General features: G+C 38.0%; 1 protein-coding gene across 14 annotated transcripts in view; it reads right to left on the bottom strand.

Moving 5' to 3' along the window:
* THOC2 (THO complex subunit 2) overlaps positions 1-21,359 on the bottom strand; it is a 113,614-nt gene that overhangs the window by 60,684 nt on the left and 31,571 nt on the right. For all 14 annotated transcript variants that reach the window (XR_007124677.1, XM_047715065.1, XM_047715069.1 and 11 more), the window contains exon 8: positions 9,191-9,357. Coding sequence is in view for 13 of the 14 variants with exons in the window: in XM_047715065.1 (XP_047571021.1) it covers positions 9,191-9,357 (167 nt within the window). In the remaining variant the exon portion in view is untranslated. The remainder of the gene's footprint in view (positions 1-9,190; positions 9,358-21,359) is intronic.

Below are 21,359 nucleotides of genomic sequence, written 5' to 3'. Positions count from 1 at the left end.
AACCCACAAAAGCTTACTATCTGACTTGAATCCACCAGGCACACTCTTATTATTCCCATTATCTCCATTTCAATGGGTTTACCACAAGAAGCCTGTGACTCCCAGGCCAATCAACTCCCATACTCTTCATATTGCTCAGCACAATCCCTGTTCTGTCCTAACACACCTTTCTGCACTCTTGAAAAAGTTCCATGGAATCCTCTGGAATTCATAAACCATCCTCAGCAAAACCCTTTATATATCCTGAACTTCTCCTCTAACTGTTCCCTTCATTTTCTTGCTCAAACAGAGGACTCCCTAGGAACACCACTCTCACTGTAACCCAGTCAAGTGGTGGCTCTTTTCCCCCCACTCCTCACGCTACTAGGCCTGAAGGTGGAGTATGAGTCATCTTTGCTTTTTATAGTTGTTTTCAGACTATTGTCCCACCACCCACCCCTAATGCCCACCCAGCTTTTAATTTCCAGCCGCTCCCTATCCCTCACTATTGCTAGGATCTAGTTTCATTCCATTGTAGTCAAAGAAGATATTTTGTAGGATTTCAATGTTTTAAATTTTTTGAGACGTTTTGTGGTCTAAGAGTCTACCCTGGACAAATGTCCCATTGCACACTTGAGAAGAATATGTAATGTGTTGCTAGCTAGATACTGTTCTATGTATGTCTGTTAAGTCTAATTGGTTTATAGGCTGTTCAAGACCTCTATTTCCTTTTGTCTAGTTGTTCTAACATTAATGAGAGTGGGGTATGGAAATGTCCAAAAATTATTGCAGAACTATTTCCCCATACAATCCTGTTAGTGTATGCTTCATATAGTTTGAGGCTCTGTTTGGTGCAAATGTGTTTATAACTGTCTTATCTTCATGGGTTGACCCTTTTATCAATATATAATGTCCTTTTCTGTCTTAAATTTTTGTCTTAAAGTCTATTTTGTCTGATTTTAGAAGAGCCACCCTAGCTCTCTCGTGGATACTATTTGCATAGGATTTTCCACTTTGAACATATTTCTATCTTTGGATCTAAAAGTAAGTTTCTTACAGGTAACATATAGTTGAATCATGTTTTATATATTCTGCCAGACCACCTTTTGATTACAAATTTTAATCTACATTTAAAGTAATACCTGACAAAGAAGGACTTCTGACACTTTTTTGTTTTCTATAGGTCTTATATTTTTTTTGTTCCTCATTTCTTCCATTACTGCCTTCTTTTGTGTTTGTTTGTTTGTTTTCCTGTAGTGTAGCCTTTTGGTTGTTCCCTTCTTTCCTTTTCTGTTTTTAGTTATTTTCCTAGTGGTTACCCTGGGTATTGCAAGTGATTTTTTTTTTTTTTTAAGATTTTCTCTTTCTTTCTTTCTTTGTCAGAGAGAGCAAGTGCACAAGCAGGCAGAGTGGCAGGCAGAGGCGGAGAGAGAAGCAGGCTCCCTGCCGAGCAAGGAGCCCGATGCGGGACTCGATCCCAGGACCCATGGGATCATGACCCAAGCCAAAGGCAGCAGCTCAACCAACTGAGCCATCCAGGCATCCCGCAAGTGGTATTTTAAACATAATAATCTAGTTTGAACTAATACCAATTTAGCTTCAATAGTATACAAAAACTCTGGACCTATACACCTGAATCCCTCCCCTTTTATATTGTTACATTGTTTACCAATTAGATTTATAATTAGTTTTATTAGTCTTTTAAGTCATGTAAGAGAAAAGGAGGAGGTACAAACCAAAAAAAATACAGTATTATTGGCTTTTAGATTTACCTATATAGTTACCTTTACCAGTGTTCTTTATTTCTTCATATGGCTTCAAGTTATTATCTAGTGTCCTTTTATTTCAGCCTGAAAGACTTTCTTTAGCATTTCTTGTTAGGCAAGTCTACCAGCAATGAATTCCCCCAACTTTTGTTTATCTTGAAATGCCATGAACTCCCATTTTTGAAGGATAGTTTTACTGGATACAGATTCTTTACTGACAGTGTTATTCCCTCACCAGTTTATATGTGCCATCCCACTGCCTTCTGAAGAGAAATCACCTGTTAATCTTATTGAGGATCTTTTATATGCGATGGGTCACGTCTGTTTTGCTGCTTTCAAAATTTTCCTTTTCTTTGGTTTTCAACAATCTGAGTATAATATTCTTGGTGTGACTCTCTTTGAGCTTATCCACTGTTTATGGAGCTTCTTAGATGTATAGATTCATATCTTTCATCAAATTTGGGACGTTTTCAACCTTCTTTTTTTCGAACATACTTCTGTCCCTCTCTCCTCTGCTTCTAGGAGTCCAATGTACATATTGGTATTGGATAGTGTCCTATAGTCTCTCAGACTTTGTCATTTTTCTTCATTCGTTTCTCTTTCTGCTCCTCATACTGGATAATCTCAATTGGCTCATCATATTGGCTGATCGTTTCTTCAGCCTTCTCAAATCTGTTGGTGTAACCCTCTAGCGAATTTTCATTTCAGTTATCATACTTTTTGACTCCAGAATGTCTGGTTCCTTTTTTTTTTTAATAACTTCTATTCTTTTTTTTTATATTCTGTCTAGCCTCCTTTAGCTCTTTGCCCATGGTTTCTTATACAGATCATAAACATATTTAGAACTGGTGATTTAAATTATCTACTAAGTCCATTACCTGGACTTGCTCAGGGATAGTTTCTATTTTTTTTTCTTGTGAACGAGTCATACTTTGTTTCATTGCATACCTCACTATCACTTGTTGAAAACTGGGTATTTTGAATATTATGTGGCACTCTGAAAATCAAATTCTGCCCCATTTGGGGGGGTTTGTTGATGCTTATTGTGGGTTATTATTGTTTGCTTGTTTAGTGATATTTTGTAAAGTCTTTATTATTGTCATGTTAGCCACTGAAATCTGTGTTCTGTCACCGTAGTGGTTAGCTAATGTTTTGAGTTTTCTTAAAGGCCTGAAGCCAAAAAAAAAAAGAAAAAAGGAAAAAAAAAAACACTCTCCCAGTGTTTGCATACTAGGCATGCCTCAACACTTGGCCAGGTCATTCACAATTCCATCTTAGTCTTCACTTCCTGCTTGTGCAGAGCCTGAAGGCCAGCCAGAGGAAAAAGCCTAAAATCTTCTCAGTCCTTTCCTGAGTTAAGTATCCAGTTCTGGGCATAAGCAGGCCTTTTGTTCCAATTCCCTGGTACATGTTATTCCCCTGTATTAACTCCTTATCCATCTTCTCTCTTCCCAGGCTTTCAGTCTTTCTATTGCTCATCTAACCATTATCTCTTGCTCTAGGCTGCTAAAGCCAATAGTTGTGCCTTTAAATCCTTTTGGCAAAAGCCACCCCAGATCTGGAGATGCTCCTAGTAAGGCAAATCAAAAACAGGCCCTTGCACAAGTCCCTAAGGGAACAGCCAGAGAGGTTGCAACCCACAATTCTTTATGTCCTCTGGCATTAGCAATCTACACTAGAAGCGCAGGCTTCTATCTTCATAGCCATCATCGATCTGGGCGTAAGGGATAGTAAGCAGGCAATTTATAACATCACAGTGCTCTCTTCCCCAAAGCAGCAGCTTCTTTCTTCACCCAGCCTTTCCTTGATTGTTGTACGTTTTTTACTAAATTCCAGAGTTCTGTAAAAGTTGATTAACAGTTTTTTGCCAGTTCATTAGTTGCTTTTATGGAGGGACAGTGCTCTGGGGTTCCCTACTCTGCCATTCTCAGTCATGTCCTACTATTGCCATTTATAGACTCCTGGGTCACTGCCCATCATGTAGAAATGATCTTATAGCTTCTGATTCACTGTCACTGTGTCCAATTCTATTCCTTTCTTAATTTTTGGAGATTTTCATATATACGTAAGTGATATTTCCATCATGCTGGCCTCTTGGCTCCTAGAACTCATCTCTTCCAAAGATCTTCTCCTCTACCCCATCTCAGCCATTCACTACATTTCCTAAACTTTAATATTACCAATACCAACAACCCCTCCAAAATGTTTATTTCATGTATCTACCTTCACAGAGATCCTTAATCCTGTTGGACAGTCATACTCTCTCTCATTCATTCTCCTACTCTCCGACATAACTATTTCCTACCTTCTTTCTTAACCTCTCCTAACCTCCAATACCTCCTCTCTCAGCTGATGACCTTATTTTCTATTTCAGCAAGGAAACTGGAGCAATCAACAAAATTTCTACAAACTCTCACCCTCACATCCATCCACCTACCAACAGCTGTACCTACATTTGCTGCTACCTTTTCAATTATTATTCTAGATGAACTTTCTATGCTCCCATTTAAAGTCATTCCATCCACTTAAGTCATAAACTCCATCCTCTCTATCTAAGAACATTACTCCAATAACTCTCTCCTCTCTCTCATACATCACCAGTTTTGTGCTTTTCTACTCAATCATTCCCATGAACATATAAATGTGTTCTCTCTTCCATTTTCAAAAAATAATCTCTCTTGAGCTCACTTCCCCTGGCAGCTACCTTTGTGTCTCTTTGTAACAACCGCTTTAGAGTTGTCTACTCTATCTCCAGTTTACTCTCCCCATTCTCTTAACACCACCCCAACTTTACGAAAATGGCTAGTTTTGCCCTCCCTGATGATAAATCCAAAGACCAAATATTAGTCCTCATCTTAAATGACCTATCAGAGGCATTTAACAAAGTTCATCATTCCTTCTTCCATTTAGCTTCCAAGATGCTACATCTTCTTTATTGTCCTCTTACCTTATGCATTACTTCTATATCTCCTTTGCTGATTCCTCCTCTTCTCCAGGCCTTTAACATTGGAATGCCAAGGCTCAGCCCCTGGTTCTCTTCTCTTGTCTCTCTAGACCCAACTCTTGGTGATTTCATTTAGCATCACAACTTTAAATATCATCTACATGCTTCTGACATCTACATTTCTATTTCTAACCCAGTCCTTTCTCTTGAATACCAGATCTATACATCCAATTATTTACTTAACATCTCACTTGGATATCTAAGACATCTCAAACTTAAAATATGCAAAACTGGAATTCCTGACTCCTACCCACAGTACACCAAACCCATTTCACTTGAAATTTACTCTATCTCATTTGATAATAACACCATCCTTTTAGTTGCTCAGTACCAAAAAAAAAAAAAAAAGGTTAGAAATAGCCCCAACTCTACTCTCTCACATTCTGTATCTAATCAATCAACGAATACGATTGGCTCCACCTTCAGAATATATTCAGAAGCTCATCAAGTTCTACTGCTACCTTAACCACATTGATTCTTTGATAACCTAAGTCAAAATACACATATACACAATGCCTTCCATCTCTCTTCTCTCTCTCTCTCTCATACACACATACTGCCATGTCACCATTAGAGGCAGCTACTAAAGTCTGATCCAAAAACATTGGTCTCCTTGTTGTTTTCCAACACATCAGGCATGCTCACACCTTAAGGCCTTTGCGTTGGCTGTTCTCTTTGCCTAGGGCCTCTTCCCCAGATATCTGCAGAGTTTAAACCTCACATCTTCATTTCATTGCTTAAATTTATCTTTTCAATGAGGTATACTCTCACTATTCCATGTAAAATTGCAACCTACTTCTCTAGCACTCCCATTCTTCCTTACCCTGCTCTACATTTTTTTTGCCCCATCTCACTGATCACCTCCTAATATACCATATAATTTGCCTCAAATATAAGCATCACAAAGGCAAGAATTTCTATTTGTTTACAGATGTAGCCCCAGCATCCAGAACATTACCTGGCACATAAGAAGTACTTGATCAATACTTTTTTTCTTCAAATATTTTTTTAAGTAATCTCTATATCCAAAGCAGGACTCAAACTCACAACCTGAGATCAAGAGTTTCATGCTCCAACAACTCAACAAGCCAGGTGCCCCACTGATCAGTATTTTTTTTTTCCCCAAAAGCAGGCTCCATGCCCAGCATGGCGCACAGTGCAGGGCTTGAACTCATGACCCTGAGATCAAGATCTGAGCTGAGATCAAGAGTTGGATGCTTAACTGACTGATCCACCCAGGTGCCCCCGATTAATATCTCTTAAGTGAGTGAATTTAAGTTATAATAATCCCTAGCCACAATACCACTATTACTACTATAGTCATGTTCTGAATCCAGAAATCAAGGGGCTATGATATGGGTAAGAGTCATCATCTCCTTTCTCTTTCCTGTGGCAAGACAACTCTAGCCTTTTGGTACCCTGACACATTCTAGTACTCCTTTCTTTCTGTCCTTTGTCCTAATCCTCATGCTGTCCCTAAGCCCTCTATTACAGCCATCCCTGTTAAGGAAATCAAGCAGATGCACCTGACAAATTTTCCAAAGTCTGCTTTCAAACTGCTTACATCCCCTGCCACTCTTCCAAGTCAAAACATCCAGTATAGCCGATCCCAGGTTGAAAATAGGATAAAATCACTCTCACTGACTTCATGGCATAAATAATCAGCTTTGCCTAGAAATCCTAGCATTAAGGGAAAAAAAAAGAAGCCTCTTTATCCAAATAATTCCCAACCGGTGAAAATCTGAGTTGTGGGCAAGTGGAATGAACATTTTCAGAAAGTGATGAAAAGAGGGGAGGGTAGAGTAAGGCAAGGGACCAATACACAAGGGTGACAACATATGCCTAGGAGCCAATTCCCAGGCTTACGTGCCCTAAGCAGTTCATTTTCATGGTTGTCCTCACTTAACCTCTCAGACCACAAATTACTGAAAATCTCTGACATTTCTTCCTCTACCCTCAGTGGTCCTTAAGACTACAGATTTGTATAAGATAGTTCAGGCAACAGAAACAAAGGAATGGTGTTACATAGAGCAATATGAGGGTTACTCTTTCCGATAATAGGTTATTTCTAAATCAAATGTTTCTTGACTGGGTATTTCTTATATAAGAAAAGGGCCAATCATCTATTGAAAAAAAGGATTATTCCAACAATGTCAAACCCCCAGGGATATTTTAATTCAGCTCAAAAGTGTTACCATTATGAGGAATATTTTCATATAAAAATTTTTAAATTCTGAAACTTTCAACTAATAAAGCTTGTTGTTATGCAGTAGGTCAGCATTATTCCCTGTAATATGCTCAGAAACCTACAGTCTCCAAAGCCGTATCCTATATTCTAATTAATTAAGCCCAAGTTAAATTTCAGCCACCTTGTCACTTTAGCAGTTGGCTTCATGTTCTCAAACCCAAAGCAATCATGGTACCTCCTAAGATGTGATAAATATTTCAACTTCTGTTTCCTTGTACTAAGAGCAGACTCCCTGACTGTTGGTAGGAACAGGGAAAGCTGCCATGACTAATGTTTGAACAAAGATTAAGTACTCTTGCCTGAAAACCCTGCCATATGTCTTGTTTGGTATCAAAATGCTACATAAAGTTCTGATCTGATTTCTCTTCTGGAAAGTCCCAGAAAATGGAAAATAAAAGATAAGCAGAGGCAGTAGGTGGTATTACTTGAGAATCCTAAAAGAAATTGTCTTAATATCCTGAATTTGAGCTCCAAGGACAGGAAAAGACCTTCTTTACCAAAGTATACTCAGTGCCTAGCAAAGCAACAGCGTATCATAAACATTCCATAAATGAGTATTTCTTTTTTTAAAAGATTTTATTTATTTATTTGACAGAGAGAGACACAGCGAGAAGGGGGAGTGGGAGAGGGAGAAGCAGGCCTCCCACTGAGCAGGGAGCCCAATGTGGGGTTCAATCCCAGAACCCTGGGATCATAACTCTAGCTGAAGGCAGACACCCAATGACTGAGCCACCCAGGTCCCCCATAAATGATTATTTCTTGACTAAGTATCCCAGACAGGTAGACAAATCAGGAATGCTCTACCAAAAGGACAATAGAGGCCTTATTACATTAAAATCCTCCATGCTATCATGAAAGTTATCTTCCTGAAAACACAGATCACTCATTTACAATTAGTGAGCATTTACTATAGGCTAAATTAATTCAGAGAAACTGGTAAAATATAGACCCCACCCTAACTGGCTCACAATCTGGCAAAGGACACAGATATAGTTTATGCTACTATAACCTGGTAAGTGCTATAAGTCTGTGTCAAGTTTTATAAGAACAGAGATTAAGTGCCAGAAGTCTGTGTCAAGTTTTCTGAGAATAGAGATTAAGAAATAACTAATTCCACATAGGTGAAGTGCCAGCAAGACTTTACAGAGCAAGTAGAACTTGATCTTAAAGAATAAATAGGAGTCCTTGAGATGAAGAAAAGACAGGTGAGAGGGTTGAGTAAGAAGAGTTTTCTAGTTATAAGGAACTGCATATAAATAAAGGTCTCTATATACCAGTGTCTATACCTAACTTTAGGAAATGGCTAGTAATTTCATATGACTAGAATATTAGATCTGAGGGGGGAAACCCAGTAAAGATGTGGCTGGAAAGAAAGAATGGGGATAGACTGTGAAGAGCCTTTTCTGCCACATTTAGAAGTTTGAATTTTATCCTGCAAAGGTTTTTAGAGCAGTGTGTCAATTCGATCTCTTTTAGAATATAAGAGAAGTAATAATATGAAAGATAGACTGAAAGAGAAATCATCAGAAGCACAGACTTGCTAGATAACTACTACAGTGATTTAAGTGAAAAATAATGTAAAATACATCTCAAGAGTTTATCCACATCCTTAAAAAAATTCCCATAGTCATTGCCTGTATAATAAAATTCTAATTCAACACAGTATTTAAGGCCCTTGACAATCTAAAGTGTGCCCACCTTTCCAACTTCACTTCCTGTTTCTTTCCTTTCCCTCTTACAATCCAGCCACACCAGACTATGTACCATTTCTTCAATCGGTTAAATACATTCATACTGCCATGTCTTCACTCATGCTATTTGTTGTTGCTAAACAGACAATTCTCAACAAGCTCCTACTCATCCTTCAAGGACTGAATTAAAAAAGAGTTGTATCTATAAAGTTTTCTCTGATTCCATCTCTCCCAAAGCAAAAATTTATTATGCCTTGCTCTAGGCTTTCACATCATATCATTCATACTACTAATACAGTACTTATCATACAGCATTGTTAGCTATCCATTTATCTACCTGCTTTGCTAGAATGGATGAGCTGAAACCAATCATTTACAAATAAAATTCAAATTAAGTTATACATATAAAACCATGTGATTCATCAATGCCTGTATATATATGCATATATATGTATACACATACACACACAGACACACACACACACACGTATTTTTTTTTTACCTGGTAAAACTTGAATTTGAACCCAAGAATATGACACAGTGTTTGCGGTTCACACATACTCATGTAAGATTCTAATAAAGATATAAAGAAGTCATCATGTTCTGGCCTGCATTCAAACACTTCTAAAATGACATCCAAAACTCTATTGGGATCCAGATTAAAGCATCCTGCAACAGATGAGATATACATAAATTCAAAAATGATTATATATCATTTTTTAATTGAATCATTAATTTTCAGGGACAACTTATATAACAAGATAGAAATATTTTTAAAAACAACTTCTTTTACAAGTTTGCTTTCCCTGCATCAGAGGATAATCTTTATAATTTTCAAGATGATCAAGTCCACTCCCCACATTTTACAGATGAGAAATGTGACTTGCCCAGGATTACAAAGTAGGTTAATAACAGTACTGGGGCTGGAGCCCAGGACCTGCAACACACAGTCAAGTAAACTTTTCTATGCAACATTGTCTCTGGTCTTAATTACTCAGGCTAATTAAAGAGATCCACATTTTTAATTCTCAGGAAAATATGACAATCAAACAATCCATTTAAAAGTTAGGCAACTAAAGGGTTTTCTGCAATGTTTTAAGAAGCATTTGGGGGGCGCCTGGGTGGCTCAGTGGGTTAAGCCGCTGCCTTCGGCTCAGGTCATGATCCCAGGTCCTGGGTTCGAGCCCCACATCGGGCTTACTGCTCAGCGGGGAGCCTGCTTCCTCCTCTCTCTCTGCCTGCCTCTCTGCTTACTTGTGATTTCTCTCTGTCAAATAAATAAATCTTTAAAAAAAAAAAAAGCATTTGGAATGTCGGTAAACAGTTAAAAGTTCAGGTTCATAAAAGCAGAACATCATTTTTAGAATCATTCCTTAGTTTTTCTTATATATACAACAAAACTATAAAATATAACTGCACCACTGATTTGTATCTGTGGTTTTTGGCAGCATTCTAAAGAGAAAACAAGTATACTACTGATACTGAAGAGATGAAAGAACACCAAGGAGCTGGGGACATAACCAAAGAGTGTAGATAATACAAGCAAAGAGAGGAGGAAAACAATCCAGGCTGAGCCAGAAAAGAAAACAAAAACAGCACTGAAAAGGTCCCGATGGCTACTTACCCTTGCTAATCTCTTGGAGTAAGCTCAAAAGGGCCAATGGACACAGATTTAATAGACATTCCTATCAGCCACCCTATTCTTTTTTTTTTTTTATTTTTTAAGGTTTTATTTATTAGAGAGAGAACACAAGCATAGGGAGCAGCAGGCAGAGGGAGAAGCAGCTCCCCACTGAGCAAGGAGCCTGATGTGGGACTTGGTCCCAGGACCCTGGGATCATGACCCGAGCCAAAGGCAGACACTTAACCAACTGAACCACTCAGGTGTCCCAGCCACCCTATTCTTAATACATTATTAATTCCATTTGCATCCAGCTTCACCTGTTACCATAATTGTATTATAGTGCAGTCCTATCATATGTGCATTTAATTTATGAAAATGCAACCATTTGTACACAACAAAAAAAGGCGAAATAAATTTAAACAATACAGAAGTTCCACCCACCATTCCTCTCAATAAAATGTATGCTTATAACCCTGAGCACAAAATTATCAAGCTGCTGTCCCCTCGGTTTTTATCAACTCCCATATGCCTTTGCACATCAACCTGAATGGAACTCTATTTTAAATTACATATTTTTCATTAGACATAGTGCCTCCATGCAAGCTAACCACCTATTGGGGCAAACAAATATTCATTTCTTCTAATGCTGGAGGAAGAAAAAACAACTGTGTTAAACTTAAATGTTAGTTCTGAATACTGTATTTTATAGATGACCTAAAGAGATTTTTCAAAGAAATTTCTTATATAACCTATTATAAGAGATTTCCAGAGTTACTTCTATTAACTCTACACTTAGTTACACTGAATGCTATAAACTAATATCTGAATGCTATAAACTAATAAACTAATATTCTTAACAATCACTTGGAAAACCAAACTCTCCAAATGTAAGGAGTATTTCTTGCCTCTTTTTATGAAATCCAAAGTTAAGAATACATTTTCTTCTCTTTCTCATACTGAAGGGAAAAAAGACTAACACAGTAATGATGTCTTAGTGAAAAGAGTTCCAAATTTTCACATATTCTCCAAAGAATTATTTACCTAAAGTTCTGAGAAGAAAACTTCTAAATATTTTCATCTCTCTCTATACCCCCAAAAAGTATGGCCTATGAATGTAGAAGTGACTCCAAAATAGCAAATGGATTTTTTTAAAGATTTATTTATGAGAGAGAGAGAGAAAGCATGGAGGGGGAGGGTCAGAGGGAGAAGCAAACTCCCTGCTGAGCAGGGAGCCCAATCCCGGGACTCCAGGATCATGACCTTAGCCAAAGGTAGTCAGTCGCTTAACCAACTGAGCCACCCAGGCAACCCCCTGCAAATGGAATTTTTAAAGGCTGCTGGTGGAAATATAAAATGTCAAATGGCACTACTTTGTAAAACTGGCAATTTCCTTAAAAATTCAACTTATAACTATGTTTATATGACCCAGCCATTTCATTCCTAAGTATTTTTTTATTCCTAAGTATTTACCCAAGAGAAATGTCTATGTTCATACAAAGACTTGTACAAATGTATTTATTAAACAACTTTCTTTATAATAGTACACACTCAAATGTCTACCAGCATGTAAATGGATAAACTGTATTACACTGTAACTGTAGTATATACAGTAGACTATTACTCAGAAATAACAAGGAAAGAACTAATAATACAAGCAAAAACATGGATGAATCACAAAATAATTATGCTGAATGAAAAAAGCCAGACCAAAAAAGAATAGTCATTATATGATTCCATTTATAAAAGAATTCTAAAAAATGGGAACTAATCTATAGTGACAGAAAACAGACCAGTGGTTGCCTGGAGAGGGGGAAACAGAGTGAAGGAAGATAAAACGCAAAGGGGCAAGAAGAAATTTAGGGCAAGGGGACAATGGTAAATGTGCATTATCTAGATTGTGGTGATGTTTTCACAGACACATACATAACTCAAACTATACAGTTGAAATATACAGTTTATTTATGTCAAGTATGCCTCAATAAAACTGAAAAAATACCTCCAAATTCTCCAGCCTTGTAACTGCTCTCCTAATTTACTAAATATAAAAATCCAATCACCAAATAAAAATACTCTATCAGAGATGACAAAAGATCCATTAAATATAATTTTGAAAAAATTGCTGGTTTCTAATTACCCATCAAGCTACAACTAGAACAACATGTTACGGGAATGCTGTGCTTCATTCACATTGTTTTAAAGTTTCTTTTCTTTTCTTTTCAAGATTTTATTATTTATGAGAGAGAGAGTGTGTGTGAAAGAGAAAGAGCATGAGCAGGGTGAGGGGTAGAGCAGGGGAGCCTGATGCAGGACTTGATGCCAGGACTTCAGGACCATGACCTGAGCCAAAGGCCGATGCTTAACCAACTGAGCCACCCAGGCACTCCTAAAACTTATATTTTCAATGTGCTACAGTGCGAACCACCTCCATTATGTTTTTTTTTAACAGTATTACTGCAACAAGGCTATTCTATCAGTGATCTGAACTGTCAACTACCAGTTTCTTTCTAGGTGCAATTTAAGGCAGTAATCTAAAAGAGAAGATATGTACTTTTTTTTTTTTTTTTTTTTTTTTGATTTATTTATTTATTTGTCAGAGAGAGAGAGAGAGCAAGCACAGGCAGACAGAGTGGCCGGCAGAGGCAGAGGGAGAAGCAGGCTCCCCACAGAGCAAGGAGCCCGATGTGGGACTCGATCCCAGGACTCTGGGATCATGACCTGAGCCGAGGGCAGCTGCTTAACCAACTGAGCCACCCAGGCATCCCGATATGTACTTTTTTTTAAAGATTTTATTTATTTGTTTGTTAGAGAGATAGAGCACAGGCAGGCAGAGTGGCAGGCAGAGGCAGAGGGAGAAGCAGGCTCCCTGTGGAGCAAGGAGCCCGATGTGGGACTCGATCCCAGAATGCTGGGATCATGACCTGAGCCGAAGACAGCCGCTTAACCAACTGAGCCACCCAGGCATCCTGAAGATATGTACTTTTATTTATAACAGATATCAACCTTTGCATCTTTCACAACAGAAAAACTGGCTTATAATATTCTATTGAGTGTCTCAAGTTTAGCACAACCAACTAGAATGACCTTTGCTCCATAAGGTGGAAAAAGTAACCAAACCATAGATTCAGAAAATGATTTTTAAAACCTTAAAAATCTGCTAGGTAACAGTTAAACTATTTCATACAGAATAAGACTGTAGAAACAACCAGTAAGCTTGGAATTTCCAAAAAATTTTTTTTTCTAATGGCAGCTATGGCAGAACATAGGCACTCTTGTGCTCAACCATCTTAGAAAGGCTTTCATCTAGCCCAAACATCAATAGTCATGTGATCTTGAAAGAGATCATAAGCCAAGTTCCCTACCTCTATCACCAGCTACATTAGAGATATATACACACATATAATGCCTTTATGTCTTCTGAGGAACAAACAGGGAACCATACTTGAAGGAAACAAGTGGAAAAATAAAAAAAGTGGCAGAGCTGTAATGGCCATGGATGCATTTAAATAATTTAAATTATAATTAATAAATTTATATATATTTAAATAATTGAAATTTCATTTAAATAAACATTAAATAACCACCTGATATGTGCCAGGTGCTTGTGATATGAAGATTAATAAAATGCCTAAAAGAGAGTTTACACCTTTTGGATGACACGTCTTTTTAGAAATGCGTTGAAAAAGTGAAGTTCTCCCAAAGATAGACAAGATGACACTAGTCATTATTAAAGCAAGTGATTGCAACTAGAGGCAAAAAAAATAATACTGATTAAACTGACAATGGCTGTTGGAGGAATATGATGTGCCAAACGGAGATTCCTAACAGAAAAAAAAATCCCAAGGTAATATTGTAAACATGCCTGGGAGAGATGATCAACCTGTACACTTCAGACAAGGGAAGAGAGTAGCTTCAAACACCACATTCCAGACAGAAAGGACCTTATGAGACATAGAAAAACCACGTTTTAAACAAAAGGATATAATCTGGCATCTAGAATTACTTTAGAAACAGGCTAGGCTGTAATCTGAATGCTTCTGCCCCTCCTACCAAAAATTCTTTTATGGAAATTCTAATCCACAATGTGATATTTCAGAAGTGGGGCCTTTGAGAGGTGATTAGGTCACAAGAGCAGAGCCCTCATGAATGAGATTAATGCACTTAAAAAAGAGCTCCCCTGCCCCTTCTACCATGTGAGGATACAGCAAGAAGTCAGAAGTCTGCAACCTAGAAGAGGCCTTCACCAAGAACCCAACCATGCTGGCACCTAGATTTTGGAATTTCCAGCCTCGAGAACTGTGAGAGATACATTTCTGTCGTTTATAAGCTACCCAGTCTGTGGTAACTTATTATAGCAGTCCAAATGGACTAAAACAGGCTAATAAAAACCTATGTTAGGTTACACCTAGTAAATAGTATTTGCAAAGAACTGTGCATCTCAAGGAAAGAACCAGAAAACAAAGATGCAGAGAAATGCACCTAACAAAATAAATGTATAATTGTAAGAAAAAAAAAATCTATGTTTGAGAACACCAATTGCTGTCTTCTTTTTCATAGCAGAAAAAACTTCTTCATAACTAGTATACAGTAAAGAAACTTCAATAAAGCAAAAATGCAAAGGAGGTAGTCAACTGGCTTCCCTTTTCAAGAGAGAGCAGAGAGCTGACACAAAGATAAGATGCTTCTAGGCTGGATGGCCCTTACATCCAGATTGGTCCAAAAATAAAATACTAAGTACACTCAAGGTAACTTAGTCAAAATGGTTAAATGTCCCATAATATGCCCAAGAATCATTCGGTCTGGGGTCTTTTTTTTGTCTTTAACGTTTCTCAGGTTACTTGCCAAGTGACCAAGAGGACTTGTAAGACTGAAGGTAGAGAGGTCCTAACCATACCTTTCCCTACCCCTAGCCAAATCTACAACCTTGGATACCAGGCAACAAATCAAGATCCTGAGGTTTGGTGAACAGGCCTCTGGTTCTGGGTGAGTAGGACAGGTTTAGAGCCTAGGCCAAAAAGATCTTGGACCGCTAAACCCAAAACCAGGAAGAACCATTTCCACTCCCTAAAACTCAACTCAAGTTAGCTAGCTCCGTGACTAATTCTTTTGATTTAGAGTAGAAACCAGCATAGTGGGGCCTGTGGGTCAAATCCATTCAGTTTCCATAAATAAAGATATACTAGAACACACTTATTTACATACTATCTATGGTTACTTTCAAACTACATCAGCAGAGTTGAGTAGTTGCAACAGAAACCTTATGGCCCACAAAGCAAGCAAATATTTACTACCTCACCCTTTAGAGAAAAAATGTGCTGACTCCTAATTTAAAAGAAAGAAAAGGAATGCCTATTATTTTTTTTGAAGGGCATTCAGAAGAGTAGAGTTATAGTTTAGCTCAACAATCAAAGGTGTCCATCTCTGCTATCTTTTCTTGAATTTCTAAAAGATGACTTTTGCCATCTTGATGCAGGGTTCATCTTTGAGTGGGGTTTATGATTTGGTAGCTAAAGAGCCTACTAATCACTATCCATTCCCATTTAATAAGTTTTCCAAATTTACTGTCAAACTTGAGATCACAACCACCATGCAGACTCATAATGATTCTCCTTCTTTGCTGACTCATGCAGAAAATAGTCCCTATCTGACAGGATATAAACCTTGTTTATTATATTTAGGATATAAACATTTTGATGTGCCAGAATCTTTTAGGGAGCAAATGACTAGCTTTTAATTAAAGATGATAAATAAGGATTTCTCCTGACCAGACCAAGTGCCTTGAAATGTAAGTGCATTTATTTATTTATTTTCCAAAGATTCCACTCATTCACTTGACAGAGAGAGATCACAAGCAGGCAGAGAGGCAGGCAGAGAGAGAGTGGAGGAAGCAGGCTCCTCACCCAGCAGAGCCCAACGCGGGACTCAATCCCAGGACCCGGAGATCATGACCTGAGCCGAAGGCAGAGGCCCAACCCACCGAACCACCCAGGTGCCCCTGTAAGTTAACTGCATTTAAATGCAGACCTCCCAAACCAGGTATCAGTTCTGCCAATGGCTAGTAAAGGACATCAGACCTGAGATAGCTTTGTATGAGGTATTATGTCCAGACTACTCCTACAGAGAAAACGATGGGAATAAACAAGGGGAAACTCTTCCAAAGATGCTATGAAAATAAGATGCTGCGTCAGTGAACTGCTCAGGCCAGATGAGACAAGGCCTGCGTGGAGTCTGCATTGAGGGGAATTCCCATAAATTTTAACACTGAGAGAGTACTCATTGGAATTGGAGTCTTAATCTCAATTTTCATGTCAATGAAAAATTCCTTTCTCAGACAATGGGGGAGAGGACAGAAGCAAGCCAGAGAGAAACAAACACTGAGTCAGGGAGATGAGCTTACTAAAATCTTCCATGTCAAGGGAAAGAGGCTAAGAATCACTATAAATTCTGTAAGAAAGAATTTTCATTCATTTTGTCAACGAGTACTTATTTGGCACCTACATACCAGGAACTGAACTTAGAGGTACTAAACAAAACAAAATCCACTATTTTTGTGAAGCTTACATTCCAAGGGGGGGTAGAGAATAAACTGCATTTCATGTTAATGGTGGTAAGTGCTCTGAAGAAAACACAGTGAATGAAAGGGAATGCTGAGGGGGATGGCCAGGAAAGGCTATACTGAGGAGGTTACATGTGAGTACTTCTGGCCTAGTGTGCTGGAGTTCACTTGATAGCCTAGAATAGGGGTTTAGCCCAAGAAATCCAATTCTTTATATTCACAGAATATCCAAGTACATCATGAGCTTGCAGTTGTGACTATCACATTGTTCTTCAGAGACAGTAATGTAACCTGTTCTGTAGGAGAGCCACGTTCAAGATAAGAAAGTAGTGTGTCCTTCCCAGTTAGATTAAAGCATAACTTCAAGAAAATCTCTTTGAAATGTTCCTAACATAACAAAGGACTAAAATTAGAAGAAACAAGGACAGACAAGAAATGTCAACAAATATATAAAATAGAAACAAAAACAAGTGCAGAGTTTACATAGCATAAAATTTTTTTAAATTTTTTTTAAAGATTTATTTATTTGAGAGAAAGAGAGAGAAGGAGCAGTGGGGAGGGACATGGGGCAGGGGCGGGGAGGGAGGGACAGAGGGAGAGAGAGAGAAGCAGACTCTCTGATGAGCAGGAAGCCCAATGGAGATCATGACCTGAGCCAAAGGCAGCTCAACCACTCAACTGACTGAGCCACACAGGCACCCCAGCATAAAAATTCTTACGTGAGAAATATCTTAAAAGAGTACATGACAGGATATAAGAAAAGACAAACCTTTAGGAAAGCAATATTGCCAAGCAAGCATCTCAAGCTAGATCAAAATGCTGCAGGAAAAATGTAGAGCTGACCCTGAAAAGAACAGAAAGGAAACCCTACAGGAGGCTTTTTAAAAATAGGTCACTGCCACAAAGTTAAGCAAGAGCCCTGAAGCCCATGGGCTACCAGTCTTGGTGGTCAACTGACAATAGGAGGAAGTAGCAAAGAGAGTAAATCAGCTGCCAGAACTAGACTCACTTCAAAGGGGAGAGGAGGGGTGGAATAGGTGATGGGGATAAAGGAGTACACCTGTGAGCACTGGGTGTGGCATGAAAGTGTTGAACCACAATATCATATACCTAATATTACACTTACACTGTGTTAACTGCAATTTAAATAGAAACTTTTAAAAAGGATAAATTTAAAGTAAAGGCTCCTTACTGCTATACCTGCTGATCACCAAAACCTAAGCTAAAAACAAAGGTAACTATAATAAATCTAGTTTAATCCGGGTTGCAATACACAGGAATAGAGCAAGGGAATGAGGATTGGAACACTTCCTCTCTCTTTCTTAGTCAAACATAAATTTCCAAAAGTGAAGAAAAAACTGAGAAGTGGAGCATAAGCATCCTCTAAAATATAACCAGTAAAGCAGGGAACATGACTTCTACAACAGGTCTCAAATCTAAGACATCTTTGTGTTGTGAAATCTTCCCTAAGATAGCACAACACCTAACAAATAATAGCAAAAACTCTTTCCATTCTGAAAAATCAGGATTACACTACTTTTCTACCATTCATTCCTCCTTTCTACAGAAGCCAACTATTTCCTTCAAATGCTCAACACAAATAAAAAGAATAAAGCTGAAGAAATTCTACTTAAAAGGTAGGGCGAATAACACTTCCCTATCTTTTACAACATCTGTTGCACTTATTTTAACAGGTTTTTGTAAAGATAAAATAAGGTATGCATCAAAGTCCCTTGTAAAGGTATTTTTTAAATCAAGCTCAAAAAGAGTTCTGAGAGTACGATAAAGATTTTATTAAAGTTTCACATTTGCTTATTTTGATAGAAATACCAGAGAGAACAGAAATGTATAAAAAGACCCAGCACGGGGCACCTGGATGGCTCAGTGGGTTAAGCCTCTGCCTTCGGCTCAGGTCATGATCTCAGGATCCTGGGATCGAGCCCCGCATTGGGCTTTCTGTTCAGCAGGGAGCCTGCTTCCCTCTCTCTCTCTGCCTGCCTCTCTGCCTACTGTGATCTCGTCTGTCAAATAAATAAATAAAATCTTTTAAAGAAATAAATTAATTTTTTAAAAAAACACCCAGCAGGAGAAGAGAAATAATAAAGATCAGAGCAGAAATCGATGAAATAGAAACCAAAAGAACAGCAGAAAAGATTAATGAAAGGAGGAGCTGGTGCTCTGAAAGAATTAGTAAGACTGATAAACCCCTGGCCAGACTTATTAAAAAGAAAAGAGAAAGGACCCAAATAAATAAAATCATGAATGAAAGTGGAGAGATCACAACTAACACTGAAGAAATATAATTATAAGAACATATTATGAGCAACTATATGCCAACAAATTAGACAATATGGAAGAAATGGATACATTCCTAGAAATGTATAAAATACCGAAACTGAACCACAAAGAAACAGAAAACCTGAACAGATCCATAACCAGCAAGGAAATAAAGCCATAATAAAGAATCTTCCAACAACAGCCCAGGGCCAGATGGCTTCCCAGGGGAATCCTACCAAACATTTACAGAAGAATTAATACCTATTTTTCTGAAACTGTTTCAAAAAATAGAAATGGAAGGAAAACTTCCAAACTCATTTTATGAGGCCAGCATTACCCTGATCCCAAAACCAAAGACCCCACCAAAAAGGAAAATTACAGACCAACATCTCTGATGAATATGGATGCAAAAATTATCACCAAAATACTAGCCAATAGGATCCAAAATTACATTAAAAAGATCATTCACCATGACCAACTGGAATTTATTCCTGGACTGCAAGGTTGGTTCAACATCTGCAAATCAATGTGATACACTACATTAATAAAAGAAAGGATAAGAACCATATGATACTCTCAGTAGATGCAGAAAAAGCATTTGACAAAGTACAGCATCCTTTCTTGATTAAAACTCTTCACAGAATAAGGATAAAGAGTACACAGCTCAGTATCATAAAAGTCATCTATGAAAAACCCCAAGTGAATATCATTCTCTAATGGGGAAAAACTGAGAGCTTTTCCCCTTAAGGTCAGGAACACGGCAGGGATGTCCACTATCACCACTGCTGTTCAACACAGTAAGAGAAGTCCTAGCCTCAGCAGTCAGACAACAAAAAGAAATAAAAGTCATACAAATTGGCAAAGAAGTCAAACTCTCACTCTTAGCAGAGAATATGATGCTTTATGTGGAAAATCCAAATGACTCCGCCCCAAACTGCTAGAACTCATACAGGAATTCAGTAAAGTGGCAAGATATAAAATCAATGCACAAAATCAGGTGCATTTCTATACACCAACAATGAGACAGAAGAACAAGAAATTAAGGAGTCAATCCATTTACAATTGCACCCAAAACCACAAGACACCCAGGAATAAATCTAACCAAAGAGACAAAGGATCTGTACTCAGAAAACTATAGAACACTCACAAAAGAAATTGAGGAAGACAAAAAGAAAAGGAAAAACATTCCATGCTCATGAATTTGAAGAACAAATATTGTGAAAATGTCTATGCTACCTAGAGCAATATACACATTTAATGCAATCCATATCAAGTTACCATCATCTTTTTCCACAGAAATGGAACAAATAATCCTAAAATCTGTATGGAACTAGTAAAGACCCTGAATAGCCAGAGGAATGTTGAAAAAGAAAACCAAAGCTGGTAGCATCACAGTTCTGGACTTTAAGCTCTATTACAAAGCTGTCATCATCGAGACAGTATGGTACTGGCACAAAAACAGATACATATATCAATGGGACAGAATAGAGAACTCAAGAAATGGACACTCAACTCTATAGTCAACTAATTGACAAAGCAGGGAAGAGTATCCAATGGAAAAAAAGACATTCTCTTCAACAAACGGTGCTGGGAAAACTGGACAGCCACACGCAGAAGAATGAAACTATTTCCTTACACCATACACAAAGATAAACTCAAAATGGATGAAAAACCTAAATGTGAGACAGGAATCCATCAAAACCCTTGAGGAGAACATAGGCAGCAACCTCTTCAACCTCAGCTCCAACAACTTCTTCCTAGACACACTGCCAAAGGTAAAGGAAGCAAGGGTAAAAATGAACTATTGGGACTTCATCAAGATCAAAAGCTTTTTCACATCAAAAGAAACAGTCAACAAAACAAAAAGACAACCAACTGAATGGGAGAAGATATTTGCAAACGACATATCAGATAAAGGGCTAGGATCCAAAATATATAAAGAGCTTATCAAACTCAACATCCAAGGAACAAATAATCCAATCAAGAAATGGGCAGAAGACGGGAACACACATTTCTGCAAAGACATCCAAATGGCCAACAGACACATGAAAAAGTTTTCAATATCACTTGGCAACAGGGAAATACAAATCAAAACCTCAGTGAGATACCACCTCACACCAGTTAGAATGGATAAAATTAACAAGTCAGGAAACGACAGGTGTCGGTGAGGATGCAGAGAAAGGGGAACCCTCCTACACTGTTGGTGGGAATGCAAGC

The sequence above is a fragment of the Lutra lutra genome, chromosome X (genome assembly GCF_902655055.1).
Source record: "Lutra lutra chromosome X, mLutLut1.2, whole genome shotgun sequence".
Taxonomy (NCBI): domain Eukaryota; kingdom Metazoa; phylum Chordata; class Mammalia; order Carnivora; family Mustelidae; genus Lutra; species Lutra lutra.
The sequence above is the reverse complement of the archived record's forward strand: the minus strand, read 5'-3'. Positions and strand labels throughout refer to the sequence as shown.